At 26.7% G+C, this 23960-nt stretch overlaps 2 protein-coding genes across 3 annotated transcripts in view; one reads left to right on the top strand and one right to left on the bottom strand.

Annotated features, from left to right (window-relative positions):
* The window catches only part of LOC119687712 (trans-1,2-dihydrobenzene-1,2-diol dehydrogenase), an 8777-nt gene extending 6807 nt beyond the window's left edge, over window positions 1-1970 (top strand). The window contains exons 5-6 of one of the 2 annotated variants that reach the window (XM_038102128.1): window positions 1102-1348; window positions 1420-1970. In XM_038102128.1, coding sequence (XP_037958056.1) covers window positions 1102-1348; window positions 1420-1683 — 511 coding nt within the window. In that variant the 3' untranslated portion in view covers window positions 1684-1970. The remainder of the gene's footprint in view (window positions 1-1101; window positions 1349-1419) is intronic. The other variant, XM_038102127.1, reaches the window with a different exon arrangement.
* A 12640-nt stretch (window positions 1971-14610) lies between these two features.
* Window positions 14611-19961, bottom strand: LOC119687876. The gene is made up of 4 exons (XM_038102404.1): window positions 19309-19961; window positions 17889-18997; window positions 16141-16689; window positions 14611-16078 (listed from the first exon to the last, which is right to left on the bottom strand). The coding sequence occupies exons 1-4, from the start codon at window positions 19904-19906 to the stop codon at window positions 14666-14668; spliced, it is 3669 nt and encodes a 1222-aa protein (XP_037958332.1). The 5' UTR covers window positions 19907-19961; the 3' UTR covers window positions 14611-14665.
* Window positions 19962-23960: the final 3999 nt, after the last annotated feature.

Raw genomic sequence — 23960 nt, 5'->3', positions numbered from 1 at the left:
ATTTATTATTTGTGTCAGTAATTTTTAATGTTGAGAAAATATGAAACTCTATTTTCTTTATCAATGTAGCAGTCGCATGGGCATTCAAGTTGCTATCAAAACACTTGTCTATGAAGCGATAAAGTCTAAAGCTATATCGTTTTATTGCTAACATCTCAATAATATAAGTAAAGCAAACAATGTACATATAATATAAATTCCGAGATTTGGAATATTGGGCCAATGAAGCTAAAAAGCTGATCAGACATACCATTACTCTAGAAAAAATAATACGGACTACATTGCGAATCCCTATATCCTTTTTTTAACATTTATTCAGATTAATAATTGCATTAGCATAGAGTATTTGGTAAACGTCACATATTTGTCACATATGGAGGTTTCTGCTCTCCAAACCACAACACAAACACTTCTCTGAAATATAACAATTAGTTCTCTCTATTAGTTTATGTAAGTCACTACAGGTCTTAATTAGATAAGTATACATTATGCTGTAGCCTGTGGGAATATCTGCTTGCAATATCCATTTTGAGGGTTGATGAACAGTACTTGGTCGTCGGAATTTAGAAGTGGTTTCAGGACGTAGACCCGGCCGTTTTTGGAACCCAATATACATGTGTTTTGAATGCGTGCTATCACTAGAGGCATGTGCAGTTGTCATGATGAGGTTGTAGAGAAAACATCAAGCGATCAGGGTTTTTATCTCACACAGAGCAGTTAACATTCATTTATGGAGTTCAAATTAAAACATACCCATGTAAAGTCGAATCCGGCAATTGACTTGAAAAAGTGTAGAACTCTCAATAAGTCTCAAACAATAAGACAATCTTCAATTAGTATTGTAAACGATAAGATGTTTGATTACCTTGAACTATATGAAAGAAATTATTTATTCCTTAGATTTGCTGTGTTTTCCTATTTTGATTTTAAGAATATATTTTTTGGAATAACCAAATTTTTATGTAATGCTTGCTATTTGCTTCTACTGGTTGTTCTTAAATGAAATCCATTTAATTTCAAAATCTCAATCTCTTAAATACATACATTGATCTATCTATCTCTCTTGACATTAAATTTATTGATCTATATTTATATTTTTAGCAAAAATGATTTAGGCGGTGGGGTCATATTGGATTTGGGCATTTATGCCATACAAGTATCACAATGGGCTTTTCAAGAACCACCAGTAAAGATCGTAGCTAACGGCGAAGTAAATACTGAGGGTGTTGACATCGCAGTAAATGCTGAATTACATTACACACGCAATCGTATATCAAAAATTTCGTTGAGCGGAAAGAAACAGTTGGATAATAAAGCTATTATAAAAGGTACCAAAGGTGAAATAACTGTAAGTGAAAAAAAAATCCTTAAAGCTATGTACATGTGACAGTGGGTTAAACTCAAATTATTTATTTTTAGTTAATTAATTTTTGGTGTCCTATTAAGATCATCGATATTGATGGAAAGGAACGTGAATGGGTATTGCCAAATGGCTCACATCCAACTAATTTTATGAATTCTGAAGGTTTGAGATATGAAGCGGAGGCAGTGCGTCAGGCTTTAATTAATGGTAAAATAGAAAATGAAACTGTTTCACATAATGACAGCTTGTTATTTGCTCGCATTGAAGACGAAATAAGGCAACAAGTTGGTGTGGTTTATAACGATGAAAAAGTTAATTGAAATGTCTTTTGTTATATGTCTTCAGTTTTTTTTTAACTTCTTTTGTGAAACTATCTTAACGTTTCCTTTATTAAATACAAATATTGTGATCACATTTAAAAAAAAAACCCTTTGAGAAAATGTTTATAAGATCTTATTGTTTTTATGCATGCAATGATTTTTAACTATTATTATAGTTATAAATATTTTTATAATGTATAAGTCGCTTAATTTGTGAGCTTAAAACAATATATCTTAACGATTTTTATGTATTTTATTATTAAATATATGTGCACTGTGTAAAATTTTATAAAATTGATGTTTAAAATTTTAATAAAATTGTAATTGTAAACATTGTAATTGTTAAACTTTATGTAAATAATAAAAATTAAAAAATGTAAGGAATTTTCTTTAATTGTAAGTTTAAACGCATAGTATTATAATAAGAGTTGTAAAATGCCTTTGAATCACCACCACCCTCGAGATGCAATTCCTTTTATGTTGTCTGCTCTCCAGATCACTGCGGGCTACCACAACAGCAACAATATAACAGTTAAATTAGATCATTAGAGGTTGGGCCGATAGATGAGAGATTTCACAATAATATTTTTTTTGCATTATTTCATCATAATTATTCTATTATTGTACGCATTTCTAATAATAGTATCTAATGCCTTAACATAATTTTCTTATTTCTCTATTAATATTATATATTAATACAATACTACTATTATTTTGTCTGTGTATGTATACAACTTTTAGTTTATTTTTTAAGTAATATTATGTATTTTATAATGAAATTTTTATATGCAATTCACTTTTTCACAAAGGACAGTTTAAGGTGAAAAACCTTTATCAGTTTCGTAATTTTGTTAGTTAATTTAAAGTGCTTATGTTTACATAAAAATTTCTTATCAGTTTTTTTTATAACAAAAAAATATAGTAAAATTCTAATTGCTATTTATTAAAAAAGTTTTACACCCTTCAAATAACATTAGAACTTTCTGATTGCATTTAATTAATTAATAACATGAAGATAAAAAAAAAATTTGAAGACTTATAATTTTTGAAATAATTTGTAATGTTCAGACCCATATAGCACTACATCTTCTTAATTTTATTTTAAACAAAAACAAAAAAATATATGAATAAGTGTATGACCACGAACATATAGTTATCATTTAGATGTTAAGTTCAAAATTTATGTTTATAAGTTCTTCTTCATTGTCAGAAAAGATGAGTGAACTCGGGACATAGACCCAGCCCATACTGGAACCAATAATTGTATATATATTCGATATACAAAGTAGCTGAAAAGTTTAATTTGAAAAACACGTTTTTTTTTATAAATATGATATTCTTGGAAATTAAAAAGAAAGTGAATGTATATAAGTGTATATATACATATTCTATGTTTTGTATAAGCTGTTGTCAACAAAAAAAAAAATTAACAAATGTGATCACTCACTCAAGTACCTTACTTACCCTTTTTTTTGAAAGACGCTGTATAAGTGTTGACATATAAAATTAAAGAAAAGGACGCGAATAATATTTTAGATACTGAATACTATTATTAAAACGATTTTATTTTATACTTATAAATTTTTATTTTAAGTCTAAGTTGACTTAAAATAAGCCATAATGTTGCAACTCGAATCATATACACCTCAAGTACGAAGTTATTCAAAGATACCAACAATTTAAAGAATGCAGAGGTTACATGACAGATTTTAAAACAAAAAATTAGAAATTCGATCCAATAGACGGTAAAAAAATACTATTGTTCTTGTGGTAACCCGCTCAAACCTACTTGTAAACTCTCTTTGGGGGGTGCTGAACGACACATGGCGCTTAACGCGCAAGTGTCAAGAAAAAAAATACTAATAACAAGCGCATTTCTATGGACAAATCCAGAAATTTGATTATTTATTTACTAAGCTTCCAAAAACGGCCGGAGCCACTCGTTAACCATGACGACCAAGTGCCGTTCACCATCCCCAAAGAGATTATACAAGCAGTTACAAGCGGATTACACAAGTGAATGCCTTTCCAATAGTAAGCTTTTGTTTTTGGAGATTTTAATACATTTAATACCATGATAAACCTTACAGTAGAGTTGTATCAAGTTAAAAAGATCAACTTACCAAAATTGATTAGAAAACCATTTTGCAAAATCCTTCTATAAGAGAAATACTATAGCTTACTGTCAGAATATCGTCCCTACAAATAGTTACTTAAGGAATTTATCAATAATAGTAATAGTAACGCAATAAAAGATTGCATTTTATTTGGCTGTAAGTGTTTACCTCATAGTATTGATATTTCTACAATATGAACACATTGAAAGTAGAGCCAGATCATGTAGAGATAGAATCAAAGGATCAGATAAATTTTTGCCGCAGATCATTATTTTTCTGGGTACTATTTTAATCACAATCTATTAAAATAATTTAAGGCTTTATAAAAAAGAAAAAAAATTTTTTGGACATGACTTGTTTATTAAGTTTAGAAACTGTACAGTGGAAGAAAATTGTTTCCGAAAATCCATTGGATTCTTTCTACGAAGTATATAAAATAATCTTCACAAACTTCTGATCAAATTTCAGTGTTTATTGTTTTATAAAAAATGTTAATATTAGTATTTTTATATATTGTGTCAGTAACACTAGACTGGTTAGCTGAATACAATTACTGCTATCAACACAGAGTCACAATCATGAACTTGAACTAGATGAAATTAAGTATATAAGCTTTACTCATAGAAGAGATGAAATGTAATCATCGTTACTCATAGGATAACGATCAACGCAGTTATCCGCCGTGGGCTCTCTTTCATTAGAAGCATTAGTGAGTGCCTTAGTCAACTCCTGGTCGATGTAGTCTTGCTTTAACTGAAAACTATGGATCCAGATAGACTAGTCAATAAAACTATTTATTGAAAGAAAATGGAAAAAATTTATATTAAGATATAAGTAAGATATTTATTCTAGAAAATAGCAAGTGTTTTTATTAACGATAATTGTTAGAAGATATAAATAATTTTATTAACACAAAAGCGAAATATAAATTTAGAAATTACAATTAATTAAAATTAAAATTAAAATAAATTAAAATTAAATTTATTAAAAACAATTTAAATTAAAAAACAAAACTAATTGAACAAACAATGGAAGAGAAAAAATATGATTTTAAATTTATTAATTCTATATTAAATTTTTCTCCTATGATTGTTTACAGACCTGTGGATTTGTACAAGACCCTCTGTGTCTCTTTTGTAGTTTAGTCTCTGATTGTCCGGAACATCAATTATATGTAACATTTCAAGTATAAGTCTACGTCTATAATTTGGCTCTTTGTTGATGATCTGTACTTCTACAAAATTTGTAGTATGGTTCATAATAGAGTAATGAGTTGCTAATGCTATCTTTTGATCATTGGCAGTTGATCTGCTTTTTATGTCGTGTTTGTGACCACGATGATTCTTTTATCTGTTTTGGGATCGGATTTGATTCTACTTACTGTATTCCCTTGTTTTAGCAGAGAATATATGGCCCATTTGGGGTAATCTTATGAAGCATGATGTCAATTAGAATTTTACTATACTTTTTATGAAAAATTGGATCGCTGATACTCAGCACACGTCCATTCAAATTCAGAGTTGTGTGCCGAATATGACATGATATGATGAGGGTGTTGCAAGTTGGAATTGATATATCGTCTAGTAATTGTAGGTTTTTGATACCAATAACTATTGCGTTATTCGTCTTCTTCTTTGGTGTATCTATATAGATTATTTAATGTGTGCAGTGTACTTCCTATGTATATATATATAAATTATAAATAATATATATATCCGCTCTAATTCTTATGATTCGAATAAGATTGTTGTTTTTAAGTATTTATTTCTGGTGACGAAAAAAAAAATATTTTGAATAATATTTACAGTTAAAAAATCTTATTAAATTTATTTAAAAAAAATTTAATAAAAATATAAATAAAAATAAAATAATAAATAAATATGTTTAATTTAAAGTATAGTGAATGAATATTTGACTATCTTAATAAATTATTATTATTAATTGAAACACAAAAAATAATTTAATAAGATTCGCTTACTTATAAATAAGTATTAAAAACAATAAAATATTTAATTTGTTTTTATTAATTTTTATTAATTAATATTAACGAGAGGATTTACCCCTCTTTTAATGAAAATTTTGGTTCTTTCTGTTAACATTATAAGGAGTGTATTTTCGTACATACTACAAGTATTTTTTGTTATATATGTATATACATATGTTGTAAGTACATAATATACATTTAATTTTTAAACTTAATCTGTGCTAGTATTTGTTGTTTTAATTCTTTTTATTTGTATTTTTTTTTTTTAATATTTTTATTTTTAAATTTGAATTTATTTTTCTCTTGTCATATTTCGTTTTGGAGTCTAATATTTCTTTAATATGTCTTTCCATAATTGTTCATATTCATAAATTTATTATATATATGTTATATGCATATATAATATTGGTTTGGTGTAAACTGTATTAATATACAAATATTATATTATAATAATTATTTGTATGAATATTATATATATATAAAATTTATTGCTATTACAAACTCACTAATTTCATTATGGATTTAAAAGGCAATTTTATAATACAGTCTAACTTTTCTAACTAGAAACGTTATTTAATATCAATTTGAACTTTACGTTTATTGTGGTCAAAAAAAAAGTTTTATTTAATAAAATTGTTTATTAAATGTGTATAAATAATTAAAAATTAAATTGAAACTTAATGTCAATTCAATTAAATTCAATTTTTTAAGAAACTTTTTTATTTGCAAATATTAAAACTGTTTGGCGTTAAAAATATATACAAAGCAATAGAACTTCGACTTCATATTGAAGATAAATGTATTGAGAAATGTATTGTATATATCTAATATATGTATATATATACATATATGTGTTTATATAACTTTTACGTATACTTAAGAGGTATCTACGCTACATTTGTATTTACTTGATTTTCGTTAGCAAACGTGAAAATTTTATTACAAATTTTAATGCATATATAAAACAAATTTATTCTTAATTATACTATATTCTACTTATTACTAAAAAGTTTAACAAAAAACTATAAAAGTTTTATAAATCCATTTGGTTTACTTTTCTAATTATATATGTATAAGTATATATATATATATTAATATATGTTATAAATTATGTAAATTTTTTTCATTGTATTATGTAAAAGGCTCTATACTAAGTTCTATTGGGTATCAAAATTTTTAAACTAAACACTACTTAATATTAATATAATATATATATTTATATATGTATATATATATTTTATAAATGATCGCAATCTAAGGCAGGCATATGTATTTACAATTAAAAATACATCATACAACTTCCGAAATCAATCCACTAACGATTTTTAGTTTTATATGGTATTTTTGCAGAAGTTTTAAAATATTGCTGAGTGGCAAAAAAACCATATATGCATTTGCAAAATTTGATAAAGTTTTTAATAATATATACAAAAATATAATCACATATTTAGAATATTTTATATCTGTATATTACTAAACAGGCATAAGCAATTTTAATCCAAGCGTAGAGTATTATATATACAGTTTAAATCAATGGAAAGCCGCGCTTCGTTCTATATATTGACAACGTCGCTGATCTAGTAGTTGAGCTAGTAATTAATTAAAATAAAATATAATTATACTTAAATGGTTATGTCGACATTATAATTCCATAATATGTTATAGTTTTTATAAGCAACAAAATCTAACAATATTCTTCTTTATAAAACTTAAGGCTCAAATAAGATTTTTTTAAATGACACTTGTTATAAATAGTATAAGGTACATTTTAGTAATGATAAATAATTACAAAACTTATTTATGGCATTTACAATATATATATATTAATATATTATAAAATAATATATATATTAATATATTATAAAATAATATATATATCAATATATTATAAAATAATATATATATCAACATATTATAAAATAATATATAGACACATATATAATAATTTTGTGTAAAAAAAATCAATAAACTTATAGTGTTCTTGTATTTATTTTTGGTGAAACGTATAGCCAATACATTGCCAATTCATTTTATCTGTCAGAGTCTTTCAACTCTCCTACAAGTGCGTCTTAAAGAATAGTAGCGTCCTGCTTAACTCGATTGTAATCAGCATATTATTTTTGAGGATCAGTACTGATTCCGGTGATTTTATACAATATTCTAACAATAGTTTGATTATAGACAAAATCACCAGAGTATATGATTAACAATGTGGAATAGTAAAAACAAACTTGCATTTTTTTTTATAAAAAAAGATAACGATGATATATCACTTTAAATCATTATAATAGCAAAATAGAACTTGATAGGTACTACAAAATTCCTTCATAGGAAAATATAAAAATCTTGATTTTGGTTTTCTGAAAAAATGAGTGATTTTATAGTTATTACTTAAGTCTCAAAACTGATGTAAGAATGAATCAACTTAGCAGAGTTGATGGTTACTATGTCTTTAGTCAGTATTGAGACTTAAGTTATGATTATGAAATTGGCTATGGTAATTTTATGACCTGAAATTACATGTTAGTGGAGTTTTTCTACAGAATTTCAAATCGTAAAAACGAAACGATCATTTTAATTAATTTGAAATGATCATTTGAATTAAAAAAGAAATATTTATTTGGACTCATCACCGTGAAAATTCGTACCTGTTTATGTACGCACATTCCTCTTCAGTTGAAGTTAAGATCTCCAAAGCAATTTATATCTATAAATGTAAAACTTCGTCTCTTCATTGTATAAGTTTAATAATATTTCTCAAATAAGGAAATAAAATAAATTTAAACATGATAAAAATGAAATTTTTTCTAACGAAAAACGGAACCGAACCGACAAATTTTTTTAATTTATTTAACCGGAATGAAAAAAAAAACCCAGTTCGATTACTACAGATAACAGCGTGACTGGCCGTATTCATTATTCGATTTCATTTTCGAATATCTATATATTTTATTTTATACAGATAATGTGAAGCATTTCCTTGATTGACAGTAAAAACAGACATTTTCTCCCTTTCGAATTTCCAACACCAAGGAATCAACTTCCTATAGTTATGGTCTTTTAATTGATAGTACCATATCTATAGGACATATATTTAATTGTTTTGGAAACAAAAAACAAAATGTATGTTAAAATATATATGTATATACGTTATGATAAGATATATGTAACTGTTTAAAATAATCAATTAATAAATAAAAACAAATAAAATACAAGAACATAAATGATAATTGTAATAAATAAACATAAATAAAAAATATACTATACATATATTTCTTAAAAAATAATTTATATATTAACAAATAAAAAAATAATTACTTAAATAATAAAATAACAAAACTAAATGACACAAAGCCGATTTCCTGTGTATGGTTTAAGTGGGGTCATCTATTTTGATCATCATTTTATATACCGACAGACAGGGCTTTCTTTAGAAGAAATTAGGGATTAAATTTTTGAATTTTTTACAGTGATTGCATTAATAAAAACTATAAAAGTCATCTAGCACCAATGAGTATATACATCTTATTTATTGATTGCATAAACGACGAGTTTAAAAACTACCAATTATTTTTTTACCAGTGGTAGATATTGCAGTCTTCGAAGTCTGAGAAATTTTCGCTTCAATATTATTAAAATAACATCTATATTTTTTTGCTAGTGAATTACCTGAATAATCACTTCCATAAAGAGTTACCACTCTTCAGACTATCAATTTCCAATATATGGTCTAATTGCAGCTCAATTCCTAAAATCTCGCTAATCTATTTTCATGTCCTAACGCACACACTACCTTAAGTCTAATGGATCTTTGCACTCGTTCCATTAGTGTTCCTAAACAATATTCTCCCTTTTCACACTACAATCACCTACCCACATCCTAACCCATGTATTTGTAATTCCTTTTATGTTATCTATTATAGACATTCGCAGGTCACAACAAGACAACAAACGACAAGTAATAAGAGGTAGGTAGGTTTCGAACTTATTCATTGTTAAATGGCCCCACTGAGGTAATCGGAATTGTGTCAATAAGTGTATTTCATTTTATTAAATTATTTTAAAAATTAACGAATATCAATAAAGCTGTATTTAAAAAAAATAAAAATTTCAAACTTTTTTATATAAAACATATGTATGGCATAGAATTGACCAGTTAATACATAATATATACCAATTATATACATTAATTAATTAATATATATTTTTCTTTTGAATAATATACAATTTTATATATATATATAATAGCAGGCATAATGTTAGAATTTTAATATTATTAAATATAATTAAAATGAGCAAAACACTAAGTTAAAATTATATAGTTATATAGCAGAACTTTATAAACAAACTAATAGAGTTCATTCCGCTCTTTCTCGTTTACTAGTGAAATAGTTTAGTTCAATTAGTCATTTTAATTCAATCATTAATTTTATTATTTTATTTAATAATTGCTTTATTTGTATAATTTAATATTAATATTTGATATTAATATTAATGTGTAATTAAGGGAAAATATCAATTGACAAGATCAATTGATTAAAAATTTTGTTTATTAAACAATATGTCAATTTAGAAAGCTGCTCCATTAGAGTAGCTATGTTGAATCAGTACCACTTTTTCCATTTATATTTGTTGATGAAACAAGTGCATGTTGTGGGAGCAAACCGATCTCCACATATTGCTATGCACTTCTCTTGAAAATTATTTTACTATAGTTTCAAGCATAAAACTTATATTTTTGGTGGATATTTTAATTTTGAAAATACCAATATTTTTCCTTTAGGAATTCAATGAGTTTACTTTCAATTTTTTTTTATTTTATATGTAGAAATTTGGTGTTTTAATATAATATACACAAAATTTTTAAAATTGGTTCATTAATGGTATTTGTGATTGAAGTAAAAATAGAGCGGTACTTGTGTGTGGTCTATACCAAACAGAAATAAATGGATTTATTTATATATTACTGAACTAAATGATCAATTGAACTAAATAAAAACAAGCGAACTATTAAACAAAAAGTACAAATATCCTTTGACGAAATAGTTTATTTGAATTAACTAAAATATACAATTCCTATTTCTACCCTATAAAATGTAATTAAAATTTTCATAACATATATGTATATTTTAAAACAAAAATAATGAAATATATCGAGAATAAAATTTTTTTATAACATATATAAATAACATAAATTACAGACAAATTTTTAAATAAAAATAATAAAATATATTAAGAATAAAGAATTTTTTATAACATATATAAATAATATAAATTATAGACTTTGGTATAGAATATATTTTGATATGTAAGAAATATACTATATAATTTCAAGAATTTCATATTTAAAAAAAAAGATTTAAGAATAATTTGAAATTAATATATTCAAGCCAAATAATCTCTTAATTTCAAATAAACGATTTCATAAATTGTTTATAAAACTATTTACACAATTAAAACAAAAATTAAAAAATATATTTTAAAAGTGAAAATATATTATAAATTAATTCCATTTGTTAACAAAGCCATTATTTGCTATTACTTACACAATATTTTTAAAAATTATATCTATATATATATATATATTTAGTTAAAAGTTAACAAAGTTAAATATTTGATTTTCAGAATTTATAAGTATTTAAAAATAAATAAAAAAAAACAATATACAAATTATACTTTTTGTTTGTATTGAATTTACACTTTAGTGCATGGCGCTAAATTTTTTTTTTACAATTTATATAAATTATATATTTATTTAATAAATAAACATTATTGAAAATGCAAAAATATACAATCCTATATAATAATGTATATAAGTATTTTATGGAGTCTTTTAATATATTTCGATTAATTGTAAATAGTTCAAGTTATGTTAAATAGTTTAAAAAATACTACAATTAAAAAAAATGAGTAGAATCAAAAAAGTAACAATAATTTATAGTTATGCCAAATTAACATTAGTTTAATGCTTTATATATATGAAAAGAAATTTATATTTTACTAACTTTGAGTATCTTACAGAAGTAAAAAAAGTTATACGCTTTTACTATTTTATAAATTGTTTAAATTATATTTTAAAGCAATAAACTACAGAATTTTATCTAAAGTTATTTCATATATTTTTTTTCAGGAAGAATTTGTTTATGACATACTCACAAATTTAATTTAAGCCAAATAAATATTGGAAAAACAGTAACCAATAATTAAAAAATTAATTAATTACAAAATTTGAAATGAAACAAAAATAGTGTTAAACAATATAAGAGCTATATATTTTTAGCATATCCATAATAAATATTGTAATCATTGACTGATTATTATTTTGTGACTTAATATTTTTTTTAGTATTGTTTTAAATATTGAATGAAATGTAAATATGTATTTAATAAAAAATAAATGTTTTTTGTTTCGAAGGTATATTTTGATATGTGCCGGCGACTTTCAATTATTGCCAAATTTCATTAAAAAATTTAAAATACAAGGTTCTGAAATCCATTCATACATAGAAAAAATGTAGAAAAGCTGTTCTTAAAGGAAGCGTGACAAAAAGCCATGAATAGATTAGTAATACAAGATATCCAAAAAGTTTAATAATATAAATAAAACATAATAAATATTTGTTCAATTAAATAATTTCCTTTGATTATAACATTTAAATATCTGAATGAGAACTATCTTTGTTAATAATGGAAATAAGTATGACTACATGTGTGAAAACATTTTCACAAGTCATGAAATCAGTTTAAATAGTTTTTTTACCAAAATAATATAAATACATTTCTTAATTATAAATAAATAAATGGCATATATTGTCATTATTGAACTATATTTTTACTATACACTTATGGACTTAAATCTTAATAGGTTGAAAGTTCCTTTTAAAACTTGGTAAAAAAAAATGTAAATATTATATTACAAACGATTAAATACTTATAAATAACAAACAAAAATATTTCTCTTAATAAAAAACATTGCATATAAAACACATTTGAAATAATGAAAGGTATTTTGTCTTAGTTTTTATACAATTAAATAATAAGATTAAACGGCAGTTTGATTTATATACCCATCCATATATACATAAACATATCTATTTATTTATTTTATGTTTTAATTATTGTTGTTATTCTTACGTTTATACATACGTATATAAATACACTCTTCGCTCAAAAACTATAACTAACTCCTTCATCATATCTTTTTTTATAGTAAATGAGTTTCTCAAATGTTTCAATGTTTCATTATCAATATTTTTAGTTAAAGTAATTCAATAGAAAACCAAAATATATCAGAATTGTTTAGTTTTAGTATCTGTAAATTATGTCAAGGATCTGGATACGCAGCTGTGCAAAAGTCTACTATATAATTAAATCTCTGACATAACAATCAACTAATGTGTTTTTTAAATCTATGAAGTTCGAAAAATGTCCAGAAGGCATTTGGTTTTAGAAAATACAAATAGAATCTTTTAACAAATATATTAAGTCACAAAATAAATCACAGTAAATGCTAGTTTCAATATATAAAAAAAATACATAATTTTATGTATAATATATAATGTTAAATCTAAACCATTTTGTTGTTTTATTTTTATATATCTAGCGAGAACTTAACTATATAATAAAGGGACTTGGGATTTGCTGACATTTAAACTTAAAGATCTTAATAAAACACTATATAACATAATGTTAACCTAATATATAGGAGTATATAAATTTTAATCTTAGGGTTAATTTCATTAATTTTCATTTCTAATTTAAAATTTATGTTCAAAATACAGCTTTTGATACAGCAAATTGTGGCTTAATCTATAAATTAAAATTCTAACTCATATAATAAATTATAATTTAAATAGTTTCACTACATTTATATTTAACAAAATTATAAAATTATATCTTTACAATAAAATAACTTGTTTATATATATTTGTTTCTTAAAAATGTATACTTGTTGTATATGTATTTATGAAGTAGGCATGTTTGTAAGTCTAATTACAATTAAAATGTAATATTTATCATAAAAACATATATACATAAACACAAATATTATGTATGTATAAATTAAGGCTATAAATTATACAAAAAACGATATATGGTTTTAAATATATTAGTTAAATAGAAGTCATATATAATGTCAAATATTGTTGCTTGTGTCTAATATATAGTGTATAGTGTATAGTGTATAGTGTTAAATTCGTTTGAATGTTGGAAGTTAAAAATTGAAAATTAATTTTATAATTAAACAACTTATATTCAATACCAAATGGATTTGGTATTGAACACATATTTTAAATGTGTTCAAGCTAAAAAAAAATAACTTAAACTGTTGAAAATATTTTAGTAAGGCAAAACTGGCATCATTTCTGTTACATAGTTTTTAAGTTACTTACGGTAACAGGTTATTTCTACAAGTTATGGGCCCAGCACGCTTTCACTGCGCGAGATAAATAGAAAAATAAGTATATATAAAATACATTAAAAATGAGTTATGCTGCTGTAAGAATTGAGCTTTTAAATAAGGAGAACTTCGACACGAGAAATATACAAATGTAAGCGTTCCTTGTAAAGAGTGACGCTTGAAAATATGTAAACGGATTTGCGCACGAATTTTTTATAAGTTTCAAAAATCACTCAACATGGATTTAGCGTAATTTTTAAGAAATGACATCCGATTTAAGGGAAACTGTTGAAAATATTATAGTAAGGCAAATCTGGCATCATTTCTGTTATAAAGTTTTTAAGTTACTTATGGCAACGCCATTCCTTGTGGCGTTGAATTTTTGCTTACTTATTATTGCGGTCTTTCTTTAAATATAATAGCAACAAATCTCTTAAGTAAATATATTTAGTATCAAATAAGTAATGATTTCTTTAAAGTAATTTTAATCGCATTTGACTGGTTTACCAGATATGTTATCAATATTTTCAGCTTCCACAGAACTTTGAATTTTTTGAGTTAGTTGTCCAGAGCATGCTGTTTCTTCATGAACTTCTGGTACAACAGATTTATTTACTTTATCTTCAATACAATTCACTTTTTCTGTTTCAGCACAAATATTTAGTTTTACTTCTACAGATTCTACTACTTCTGGAGAATTTTCAACATCTATACAAACAGAATGCTTAAGTTCTTCTTCTTTATCAACTACTTCGCAACTTGCGTTACTTGCGTTAATACAATCAATTTTTTCAACAACATCTACATCATTTGTCTCATTCTTGATAAGTCTAATTTTAGTATCATTAGTATTTTCATTAATCTCATCAATAATTTCCTTGCGAGTTGTTAAAGCTTCTGTAAGTTCCATGCTGTTATCTAAACTCTTAGAATTATCTGTATCCTCGACAGTCTCAATAATTAAAATTGCTTTTGTGATTGTAACCGTCTCAATGTGTTGCTCTGGTTCACTGTTTTGTATTTCATTTTTAGTTTCATTAGCTTCCACGTTTTCTACGAAATCACTTATAATTTTTTTCTCAACTAATTCTTCATTGTCTCCAGCATTTTCTGTATAATCTAGCTTTTCTATATTCTGACTTTCCACAAAGTTGCCATCAGTTTTTATTTCAATTATTTCTTCTATATCATTTTTATCATTTCCTTTATCAATATTATCAACATCAGCGGCGTCAAAATCATCCGATTTAATTTCAATAACGGCATCTAGATTATCTACAATTATGTCAACTGGTGAATTGCAATTTAGTTCGGTAGACTTATCAACATCAACTACTTCTACGCTGCTGTCACTATCGATACATACAGTTTCTAATTCAATTTCATCGTTGCATTGCTTACTTATATCAGAAACAATTATTGCTGGTTTCAGTTCCTCGAAAACTGTGTACGGCTTGGGCATGTTTTCAATCGGTGGAGTATCTATGGAATCATTTACGACTGTTACTGTATGTGAAAGTACTACGGTATGTGACGCTAAACAGTTTGTACTCGCACTTGCACTCGCACTCGCAGTCGCACTCTCTGTAACAGCTACTAAGGCTGCTGTGGTATTCCGATTATGTTGTAGTAAATCATTTATTTGTGACAAGCGCGAGGAACTAGCGATTGGGGCGCTCAAATTAATGAAATTAGTTTCGCTTGCTTCAATTGCAGTGCAACTAGTTGAGGCGGTGGTATCAAGGCTTATTGGAGAACCACTATGATACTGCGTAGTAGTTGCTGTAGTTGTAGCCGAACCGTACGGTGGTTCAGAAGGTACCGCACACGAACTAAATGTTGCTTGTGGTAGGTAACTCGTGGATGAAGGCAGATGGTAAGGTGAATATTCTGATACCTAATGTAAAATAATTGATTAAATAATATAAATAAATGTAACTTGTTTTTAAATTTAGGTACCTGATTTTGTATACCAGTATTAACATTTGGATAATTGATGGTATAATACGGTGTATGAGAAGGGGCAGTGCTCATATTACCATAGGCAGGAATTATTTCGCCATAAGCAGGTGTTGAACTGGTAGTGCCATTAAATAGATTTGAATCTAAACCTTCTAGCCCAAAATGTGTGCTTGATACGCTATTGTAATGCGTAGGAGGTAACTGTTGGTGATCTTGTTGCGACTGATAATAATTGGCAGTATGTTCATTATTATTATAAGCAGGTGAGGCATATCCTGAGCTATAGTTTGATTGTGAATGCATATTTGATAAATAAAAATTTGTTGCGAGCTGATGCGGTGGTGAATTTAACACGTGTGCCCCAACTGACTGTAAACCATAGCCGAGACCATTGTTTGGACTTTGCTGAGGACGCTGCTCCATTTCTAAACGCATAATTGTATGAATAAAGTGCGTACGTACACGTGATGGGTTAAATTCCACGCGACCGATAGTATTACCACATGCATCTCGTGAACAACCACAGGGAAACATAAGACGATCAACCTAACATTAAAAAAAATAAAATAAAAAACATTTTATTCAAAACTATACACAAATAATTCTATCTTCATATTATAACTACAGGTTCTTGAGACCACTAAATTAAAATCAAATTCTTCTCTATGCTATTAGTGATGATTTTCGCTATATAAATGGTAAATTTGTTCTTATAAAAAATTATATTTGATTCAGTAGTTTGTTTAGTAGACTTTTATAAATTTCAATCTCTCAGCTCTATTGTATACGGCATGTTTATAATGCATTCAAATATTTAATTTAGATAAGAGCTTGTCATGCAAAAACTGTTGCCTCAATTTGGTTCAAAAAATGTTACCCGAGTAGTTTTGTATCTCATTCTTGAATATATCAAGTAAAAAGATTATAATTGGAAATTCACTGAGTGGAATTCAGTACAGGAGAAAAGGAAAAACTGTGTGTTGGAGCTTGCTTCAAACCAAATTGAAAATAAATTCGGGAATCTTGCCAACTCATGAATTGATTGGGCTGACGTAAAAATATGTTATAAAATAAATTAATGTTTAGTAGAATTACGATTAAGACAAACATTAGAAATAGACAAGTTTATACCTAACAAGTATTTGGTTAACACGAGACATTAGGAGATTTCGTACAGCTTGATGCATATATCATATTTATTTAGAAGGTCTGTTAAAAACCAAATTACAAATTAAATATATTCCAGAAAAACATACTTTAACAGTATGCAAGATTAAAGACCGCTGTTGGCACTCGTGATTAGAATAAACTCCTGCTTGAGTTTCGTTGTTAAAAAGACACACTAAACAAATAGATAAAAACATATATATGAATACGTATAACAGCAATATTCACATAGGTATGTATAAATTGATATGACTTAAATATGCCAAATATGTAATTATACATACATTAGTATCCATTTTGACCAAAATATCTATATATACAAGAAGATTTCAAGTATTCAATTTTTATGGTATATGGACAATCAATTAGAGTCATACTGACAAGTATTCAAAATCAGCAGTTATAAAACACACTGTTACTTAAAAATTTTATTGTAGTTTATCACTAAATTATACAATTATCTCCTTATAATTAAGTCTTTGTAACAACTACTTCAAACTAATATAATCCCTTTCCATTATGTATATGAAAAATTTGGATAAAGTATATCAGTATATGATCATAAAAGTATTTCTCACCTGACACTTGATCCCTGCTTGGTTACATGAACATGTTTCCGGATCACAAAAATCTCGACAAGTGCATCCACAATTGTCACGAGAGTTTCGTATATCTCTGCATTCCTTTTTTTCGCTTGCATCAATTTTACGTACTCCCGCTGCCTTTAATATTGATCGTCTTTGCCGTGGAGAAACTGGTTGTAGGAAACCATTTGTTTCACCATCTAAATCTGATCCACTGCCTTCACTCAAATAGTCTTCTTCGGATTCTTCAGTCTCATCCTCAGAAGAGCCGCGCGGGTTTATCTCCTGTAATTGTAACCGATGGGCACGTCTGATTTCTGCAGCATGTTCAGCTAAGGTAAGAGTTTTAAAAGATACATGCTGCGCACCCATACCAAGGGTACAACCACCTGTCGATGGCACACATCCAAAACCTTGTTGCCGTGGAAAATAAAACACTTGCACTGAGTCAAAATTAATTGAACGCTTCTCTTTTTTTTCATCCACTACTCCTGATTCAGTGCTATTATCTATAAAACGGCGCTTTAGACTGGACCGCAACGCACTTCTAAGTGGAGTTATCGAATGATTTGGCGAAGTATTAACAAAATTTTCATTTTGTTTGGTAGATTTTTGTAGTGGCGATTTTGGTGTTGTGCTTGAGGCAGCAGCTAAGGAGTTAGCATCTATAGTGCATCTTATAGTTTCATTACCTAAACCTGAGTCTGAATTATCACTGGGCAGCTCGTCTGTGGTATCAACAACGGCAGTCGTTTGACTGCTGATTAAGTTACTTTCTTGAGAGTGTGCTGACTTTGGTGCAGTTCGTTGTGGTGTTTCTATGGATGAACTAGATAAAGTGCTATTTGGTGTGGTATCACATAAGTCCTTATCGAAATGTAGTGTTATTGATTCTTTTGACTTTTCTGAACTAACATCTAACCATATAATATCTTCGTTAGCTGAACCTTCATCAATTGTAGATTCATCTATAGATGTTGAAAATGTTTTTTTGCTACAAGCGGATGCAAAATCCTCAAGTGCTAGTGGATCCTCAGAAGGAGCTTCCGAAGCTAAAGACGAATTCATTTCCACATCAGTTATCACAATTATTTCTCTATCAGCTGCAATGAATTTAAGTTATTAGTTGAAATAATTTAGATTTTTTACCACACATTTAATATAATTAATTAATAAATAAATTGTAAATTATGCATATCTCAAAAAAAAATAAAATACGTAAAAGGTATTTAAAAAAACAAATTTAAATGTAGTAAATGATAACTTGATCGAAAATTTAAAATATGATTTTAATTTATTTTCGAACTGAATAGTTGAAATTTTTAGTTATAATAGCAAATAATACAACCTATGCTTCACTGGAAGAAGGAGATGATAGAAAAAGAGAAAATGAGTATTATAGGATTATGCTTACCAGTATAAGTATCCTCGTCCTGTGATAAATCAACAAAATTTTCTTCCACATCTTCGTCTTCGATGACGATCTCTTCAGCTGTGTCTTCATCACAATTCAGTTCAATACTGCTTACCGAGTAAAAGTCTTCAGTTGAGCCATTTATTTCCTTATTTTGCAAATTGATATATTCTTTACCATTAATACCTTCCGGTTCATTTAAATTTTCTGAAACGATAATTTCTTTTTCGTCATTATCACCACAGAAGGCATTTTTACTGCTTTTCGTCGGTATTTTTAATGGTATAATTGTAGTTTTTAATTGTGTTTCTATATCGACATCACCATAGTCAAAATTACTTTTCATGATGTCCTTATCAATTACAGTGGCAACACTGTAATCCTCAAGTTTCATTTTTTTCGTCGGTTCCATTTTTTTTAAAATATCCGTTGCTTTTCTCTTAGGAGAATCTTGACTTTCTCTACAATTAGAGGGTAAAGTTAGCGATTGCTGCTCAGCTTCGCTGTTATTGGCTATATTACATTGAGCACCAAATATTGTCGTGGAAGTGGCATTCTTTTGTATATAACTAATGAAGTTCTTGAACGGCTTAAACATTTTACAACAAAATGTTAAGAATTTTAAAGCATTTGATATTCAACTTTGTTAAAGATGAGATAAAAAAGATCATCTAAATAGAAAAAAATTATTAAATTTTAATAAATATTTTCATTAAATATTTTCGTTAAGTATTAATAGCACAGTTCTGCCTCTACAAACAGAATAGTATTCAAATTTAACAATTAAAAATAAAAAAAATATAATTAATTAATTCAATTATTCTACAGCGGCTTTATGATTTCGTTCTAATATAAACACAACAAGTAAATTTGTTAAAACTTTCACAATAAATTAACAAAACTCCAGAAAAATGTGCGAACATAAAAGTCAAGTATGGCTTTGGGTCAGTTGGTTACGGTGCGCTGACTCTGAGCTTCAAATTTGTCAGGGCACGAGTTCGATTCCTGGTACTTGCAGTCTCAAATAATTAGTTACGAATAATTAAATACAAGAATTATTTCCAAGACCGCTGATGATGGGTATTTGGAAAAACTCGAAACAGCTGTGTGGTCAGCCAAAAATTCAATTAATTAAAATAATAAAAAATAAATTTTTGTTGTTGTAGTTCTCTACTATTCGAAAAACCTCTTTATAAAATATACTAGCTTCTATTAAATATAATAGTCACTTCCGTCTAGAAAATTTAACGTTAAATTACAAATTATTACTGATATTATTATTGATATTAAATATTAAATATTATTATTAATATTAAAATTGGTATTCAATATTAAATAACATGTATTAGTATGAAAATCAAATTATTATCAATGTCATCGATATTTTAAAAATAAGTGAAACAAATAAATATTAATTAAAAAAAAATTTTTTTAAAAATAAATTAATAATAATAATAATAGAAATAAATTATTCAGCAATGCATAAAGTTATTTTTAGAATGAATAAAAGTCATATATTTGTGAGAAAACTACGCAAATCACACAAACTCTCATACTCCTTCTCCTTGATAGACTTTCTCGTAAATTTCCAATAAAAAAAAATGCTGAATGACGCACTGTGGTTCAGTAGTGGCAAAAAATCAAATGTTTTCTGGTAATAAAATATTGAAACAAAAAAATTTTTTTAAGAAAATGGAGATTTCGGAAGAAGTATCTGTATTCTTGAAAAAAAAAATTAATATTCTGTACTATACAATTAATATTCGAAGTGTCATAATTTCCAAAACAACTTAAATGTAAAACATATTTCGGAACAAATTAATGGATTTTTAATAAACTAACTTTTTCTTTGATGATCCACATCCATATCCATATCCATATCCATATCACTATCATTTTATTAAAAATGGGGCATATAATTTACTTCCATTTCTTAGATGAAGAAATCATCTAATAGATTTATTTCTTTTAGTAAGGTATATATTTTATATTTTAATATAAAACTTAGTAGTTTATGGTATGTGACCATTTCTTAGGAAAAAAATCTAATTTCTTGTTCTCACGTTTGTCAATTTGCATTCGAAATAGACTACTGTGCGACGGGGCGTTCCGTTCGCTTGCAGGCAAATAAAATATGGATTGCACGCAAAGCCTTTGGAGAGTCCACAGAAAAGTTTTTCGTAATCAAAAGTAATCAGGACATTGCGTGTGTGCATAAATGCATCTTTGTGGCCTTAAAAAGGTTTTATATTTCTGAATAAATTAAATACGTATTTACAGTAAATTATGTGAAAAAAATCCTTAGCCTTGAATAAAAGTTAAAGTAAAGGTAAGGTAAGAGGCTTAAAGTCTAAGATTCATTTAAAGTCTAAGAAGTCTAAAGTCTAAGTCTTGTATGCTACAGACACGTTTTTCATCTAAGATTTCATAAGACAATATATTTGAAACTTTTAAAATAAATTTTAGAATAGTTCTTTATAATGCATTTATATTATAGATCATATATCTACAATATATCGAACTAAGCTTAATGACTTATTAATTAAACGTTATTTATAAAGCACTTAAAAAGTTAAAGAGATATATGTAAATTATTCATAATATGGTATATAAAATACAAAAACTTTTAATATTAAAATTATTGGAGTTCACTGCAAAAAATACTATAATGATTCCTGTTAAAATATGTACTCGAATTTAAAATGATTTCTATATTAATGATTTTTTCAGAATCCCCAAGAATTTCAAATTATTTAATACTTTGAAATGTAAAGAAACCTAATTTATTGCAAAAATTGCTTAGGCAATCTATAATTAGTATATTGGAGAGATTTTCGGTTAAATAAGAAATACTTTTAATTTAATTAAAAATGTATACTTAAATTTATGCTTTTTATTTAAATTTATAATTTTTGTTCCAAAAGCTTACGTAATGAAACAGGCGTTGATTCACAAGAATTTGTAGAATATTTCACAAGAACAGTAAGTTGGAGATGAGCTGCGGTGTTCATAATGAAGTAAATAAGGTATGAGTAATGTTCTTTAGATTATTTAATTGCAAATATTCAATAAAATATTAGTGGCTATTCACACTATCACAAAGTCGTACTCAGTTTTCCATTGCTATGTTTTCATATTGGTCATCAAAATCAAAATATTTATTCACATTATGGTACCAGTCAGTACGTGGTATTAAATAAAACTATATGGCATATCACCACAATGTCTCATAAACGACTAATAACAAAAGTTTGAAATGGAGTACATATATTTAATACACTTAAAACAATATATTTATTATATGTTTAAAAAATCTTCATTTATTACTTTGTTCAAGATAGTTTAAAACTTTTTTAAAGAGCTCCCAAAAGTGACCTTCCGTCTTCCCAAATAAGTCGTTGAAATGTTCAGATTTATTTAATGTATTTTTTTGTCATCCCTTATCTTAATTAATATTGAGATATTATATTATCAATATACAAGCATTTTTTCAAACGTTTTTATTTTTATTTGACCTATTGATGGTTGGCCAAAATTGACATAGGCCACGCGTTAATACTGAGCCAGGATCTGTTAATCCCTGTCTAAAATGACTACATGTGCTCCAATCCAGACCTTAACCGGAGGTTCGACTTTCTAATACCAAGAAGGAAAGACTGGATCTTTAACCCAGTGATCTCTCTTAACACTGTACATGTTTACTTATGCGGCTCCAAAATAGATGATCGAGTTGGTTGTGCCATATTCTCTAGAAAATTAAGCCTTAGCTTTTTGCTTCGATTACCAAACCACTGTAGTGCTTTTTTAGTAAAAGCAATCCATTATGCAGTAAAATAGGTTCTTGGCAATCAAATCCCTGAAAATGCTATCTCAATGTTTTAGGATAACCAAGCTGCCACTGAATCACTGATTGGCACTTCAGCCACCTCAATTATTACTTCAAATTACATAGCTTCCCTGAATGACTTAGCTAGGCGAATCAGGGTACAACTCATTTAGGTTCCGGGACATAGTGATATCTCTGCAACTGCAGGGCAGACGAACTTGCCAAAACAAGCCCTCTTCCCCCTGACATTTACTTCTCAGATTTTGGCGTTTCACCTGCTACTACTTAATTAAGTTAGTAATAGAATGATATTATATTAACGATTTTACAGTGGTTCATGAAAAATAAAAACTTGAATTTATATTTTATTTTGGAATGTCATCTCTCATTTAAAAAGAAAACCACATTTCTATTATTTTTTTAGAAAATTATTCAAATAATTTTTAAATTTAAAGTGAGAAAAATTGTAGATCTTAGGACCAATACTACTGTTATACACAACTGACGACAAATTATTTAAAAATGATTAATGATACTTTTGCATATTAAAATATAGTGATTACTATAATTTTTTTAGTGTAACCACAAACCAAATTTAACCACGAATTATAGGTTCGATTCATAGTGACCCGGTAAATAAACCATTTTTTGACCGAATTAGTTGTACAGAGCATCATAGTATTGCATTAAATCATTTTAGGGAATTTATATGGTTTACAGTCTAGTCAAAAACTAGAAGACTAGTGTGGATATCAATAAACAGACAACTAATCTTGTCTTATTAATCACGATTGAAAAATACAGTCTCATAATTTTAAAAAAGACT

This window comes from Teleopsis dalmanni, chromosome X (genome assembly GCF_002237135.1).
Source record: "Teleopsis dalmanni isolate 2A chromosome X, ASM223713v2, whole genome shotgun sequence".
Taxonomy (NCBI): Eukaryota; Metazoa; Arthropoda; class Insecta; order Diptera; family Diopsidae; genus Teleopsis; species Teleopsis dalmanni.
The sequence above is the reverse complement of the archived record's forward strand: the minus strand, read 5'-3'. Positions and strand labels throughout refer to the sequence as shown.

What these genes read in the sequence shown, in the direction of transcription:
- LOC119687876 (XM_038102404.1), bottom strand. Translation starts at nt 19,906, where the DNA reads ATGTTTAAGCCGTTCAAGAACTTCATTAGTTATATACAAAAGAATGCC. An exon ending in GGACGAGGATACTTATACTG is followed by an intron (nt 18,998 to 19,308) that starts GTAAGCATAATC and finishes AATTCATTGCAG; the next exon opens with CTGATAGAGAAATAATTGTG. An exon ending in AAGCAGGGATCAAGTGTCAG is followed by an intron (nt 16,690 to 17,888) that starts GTGAGAAATACT and finishes TTTTAATGTTAG; the next exon opens with GTTGATCGTCTTATGTTTCC.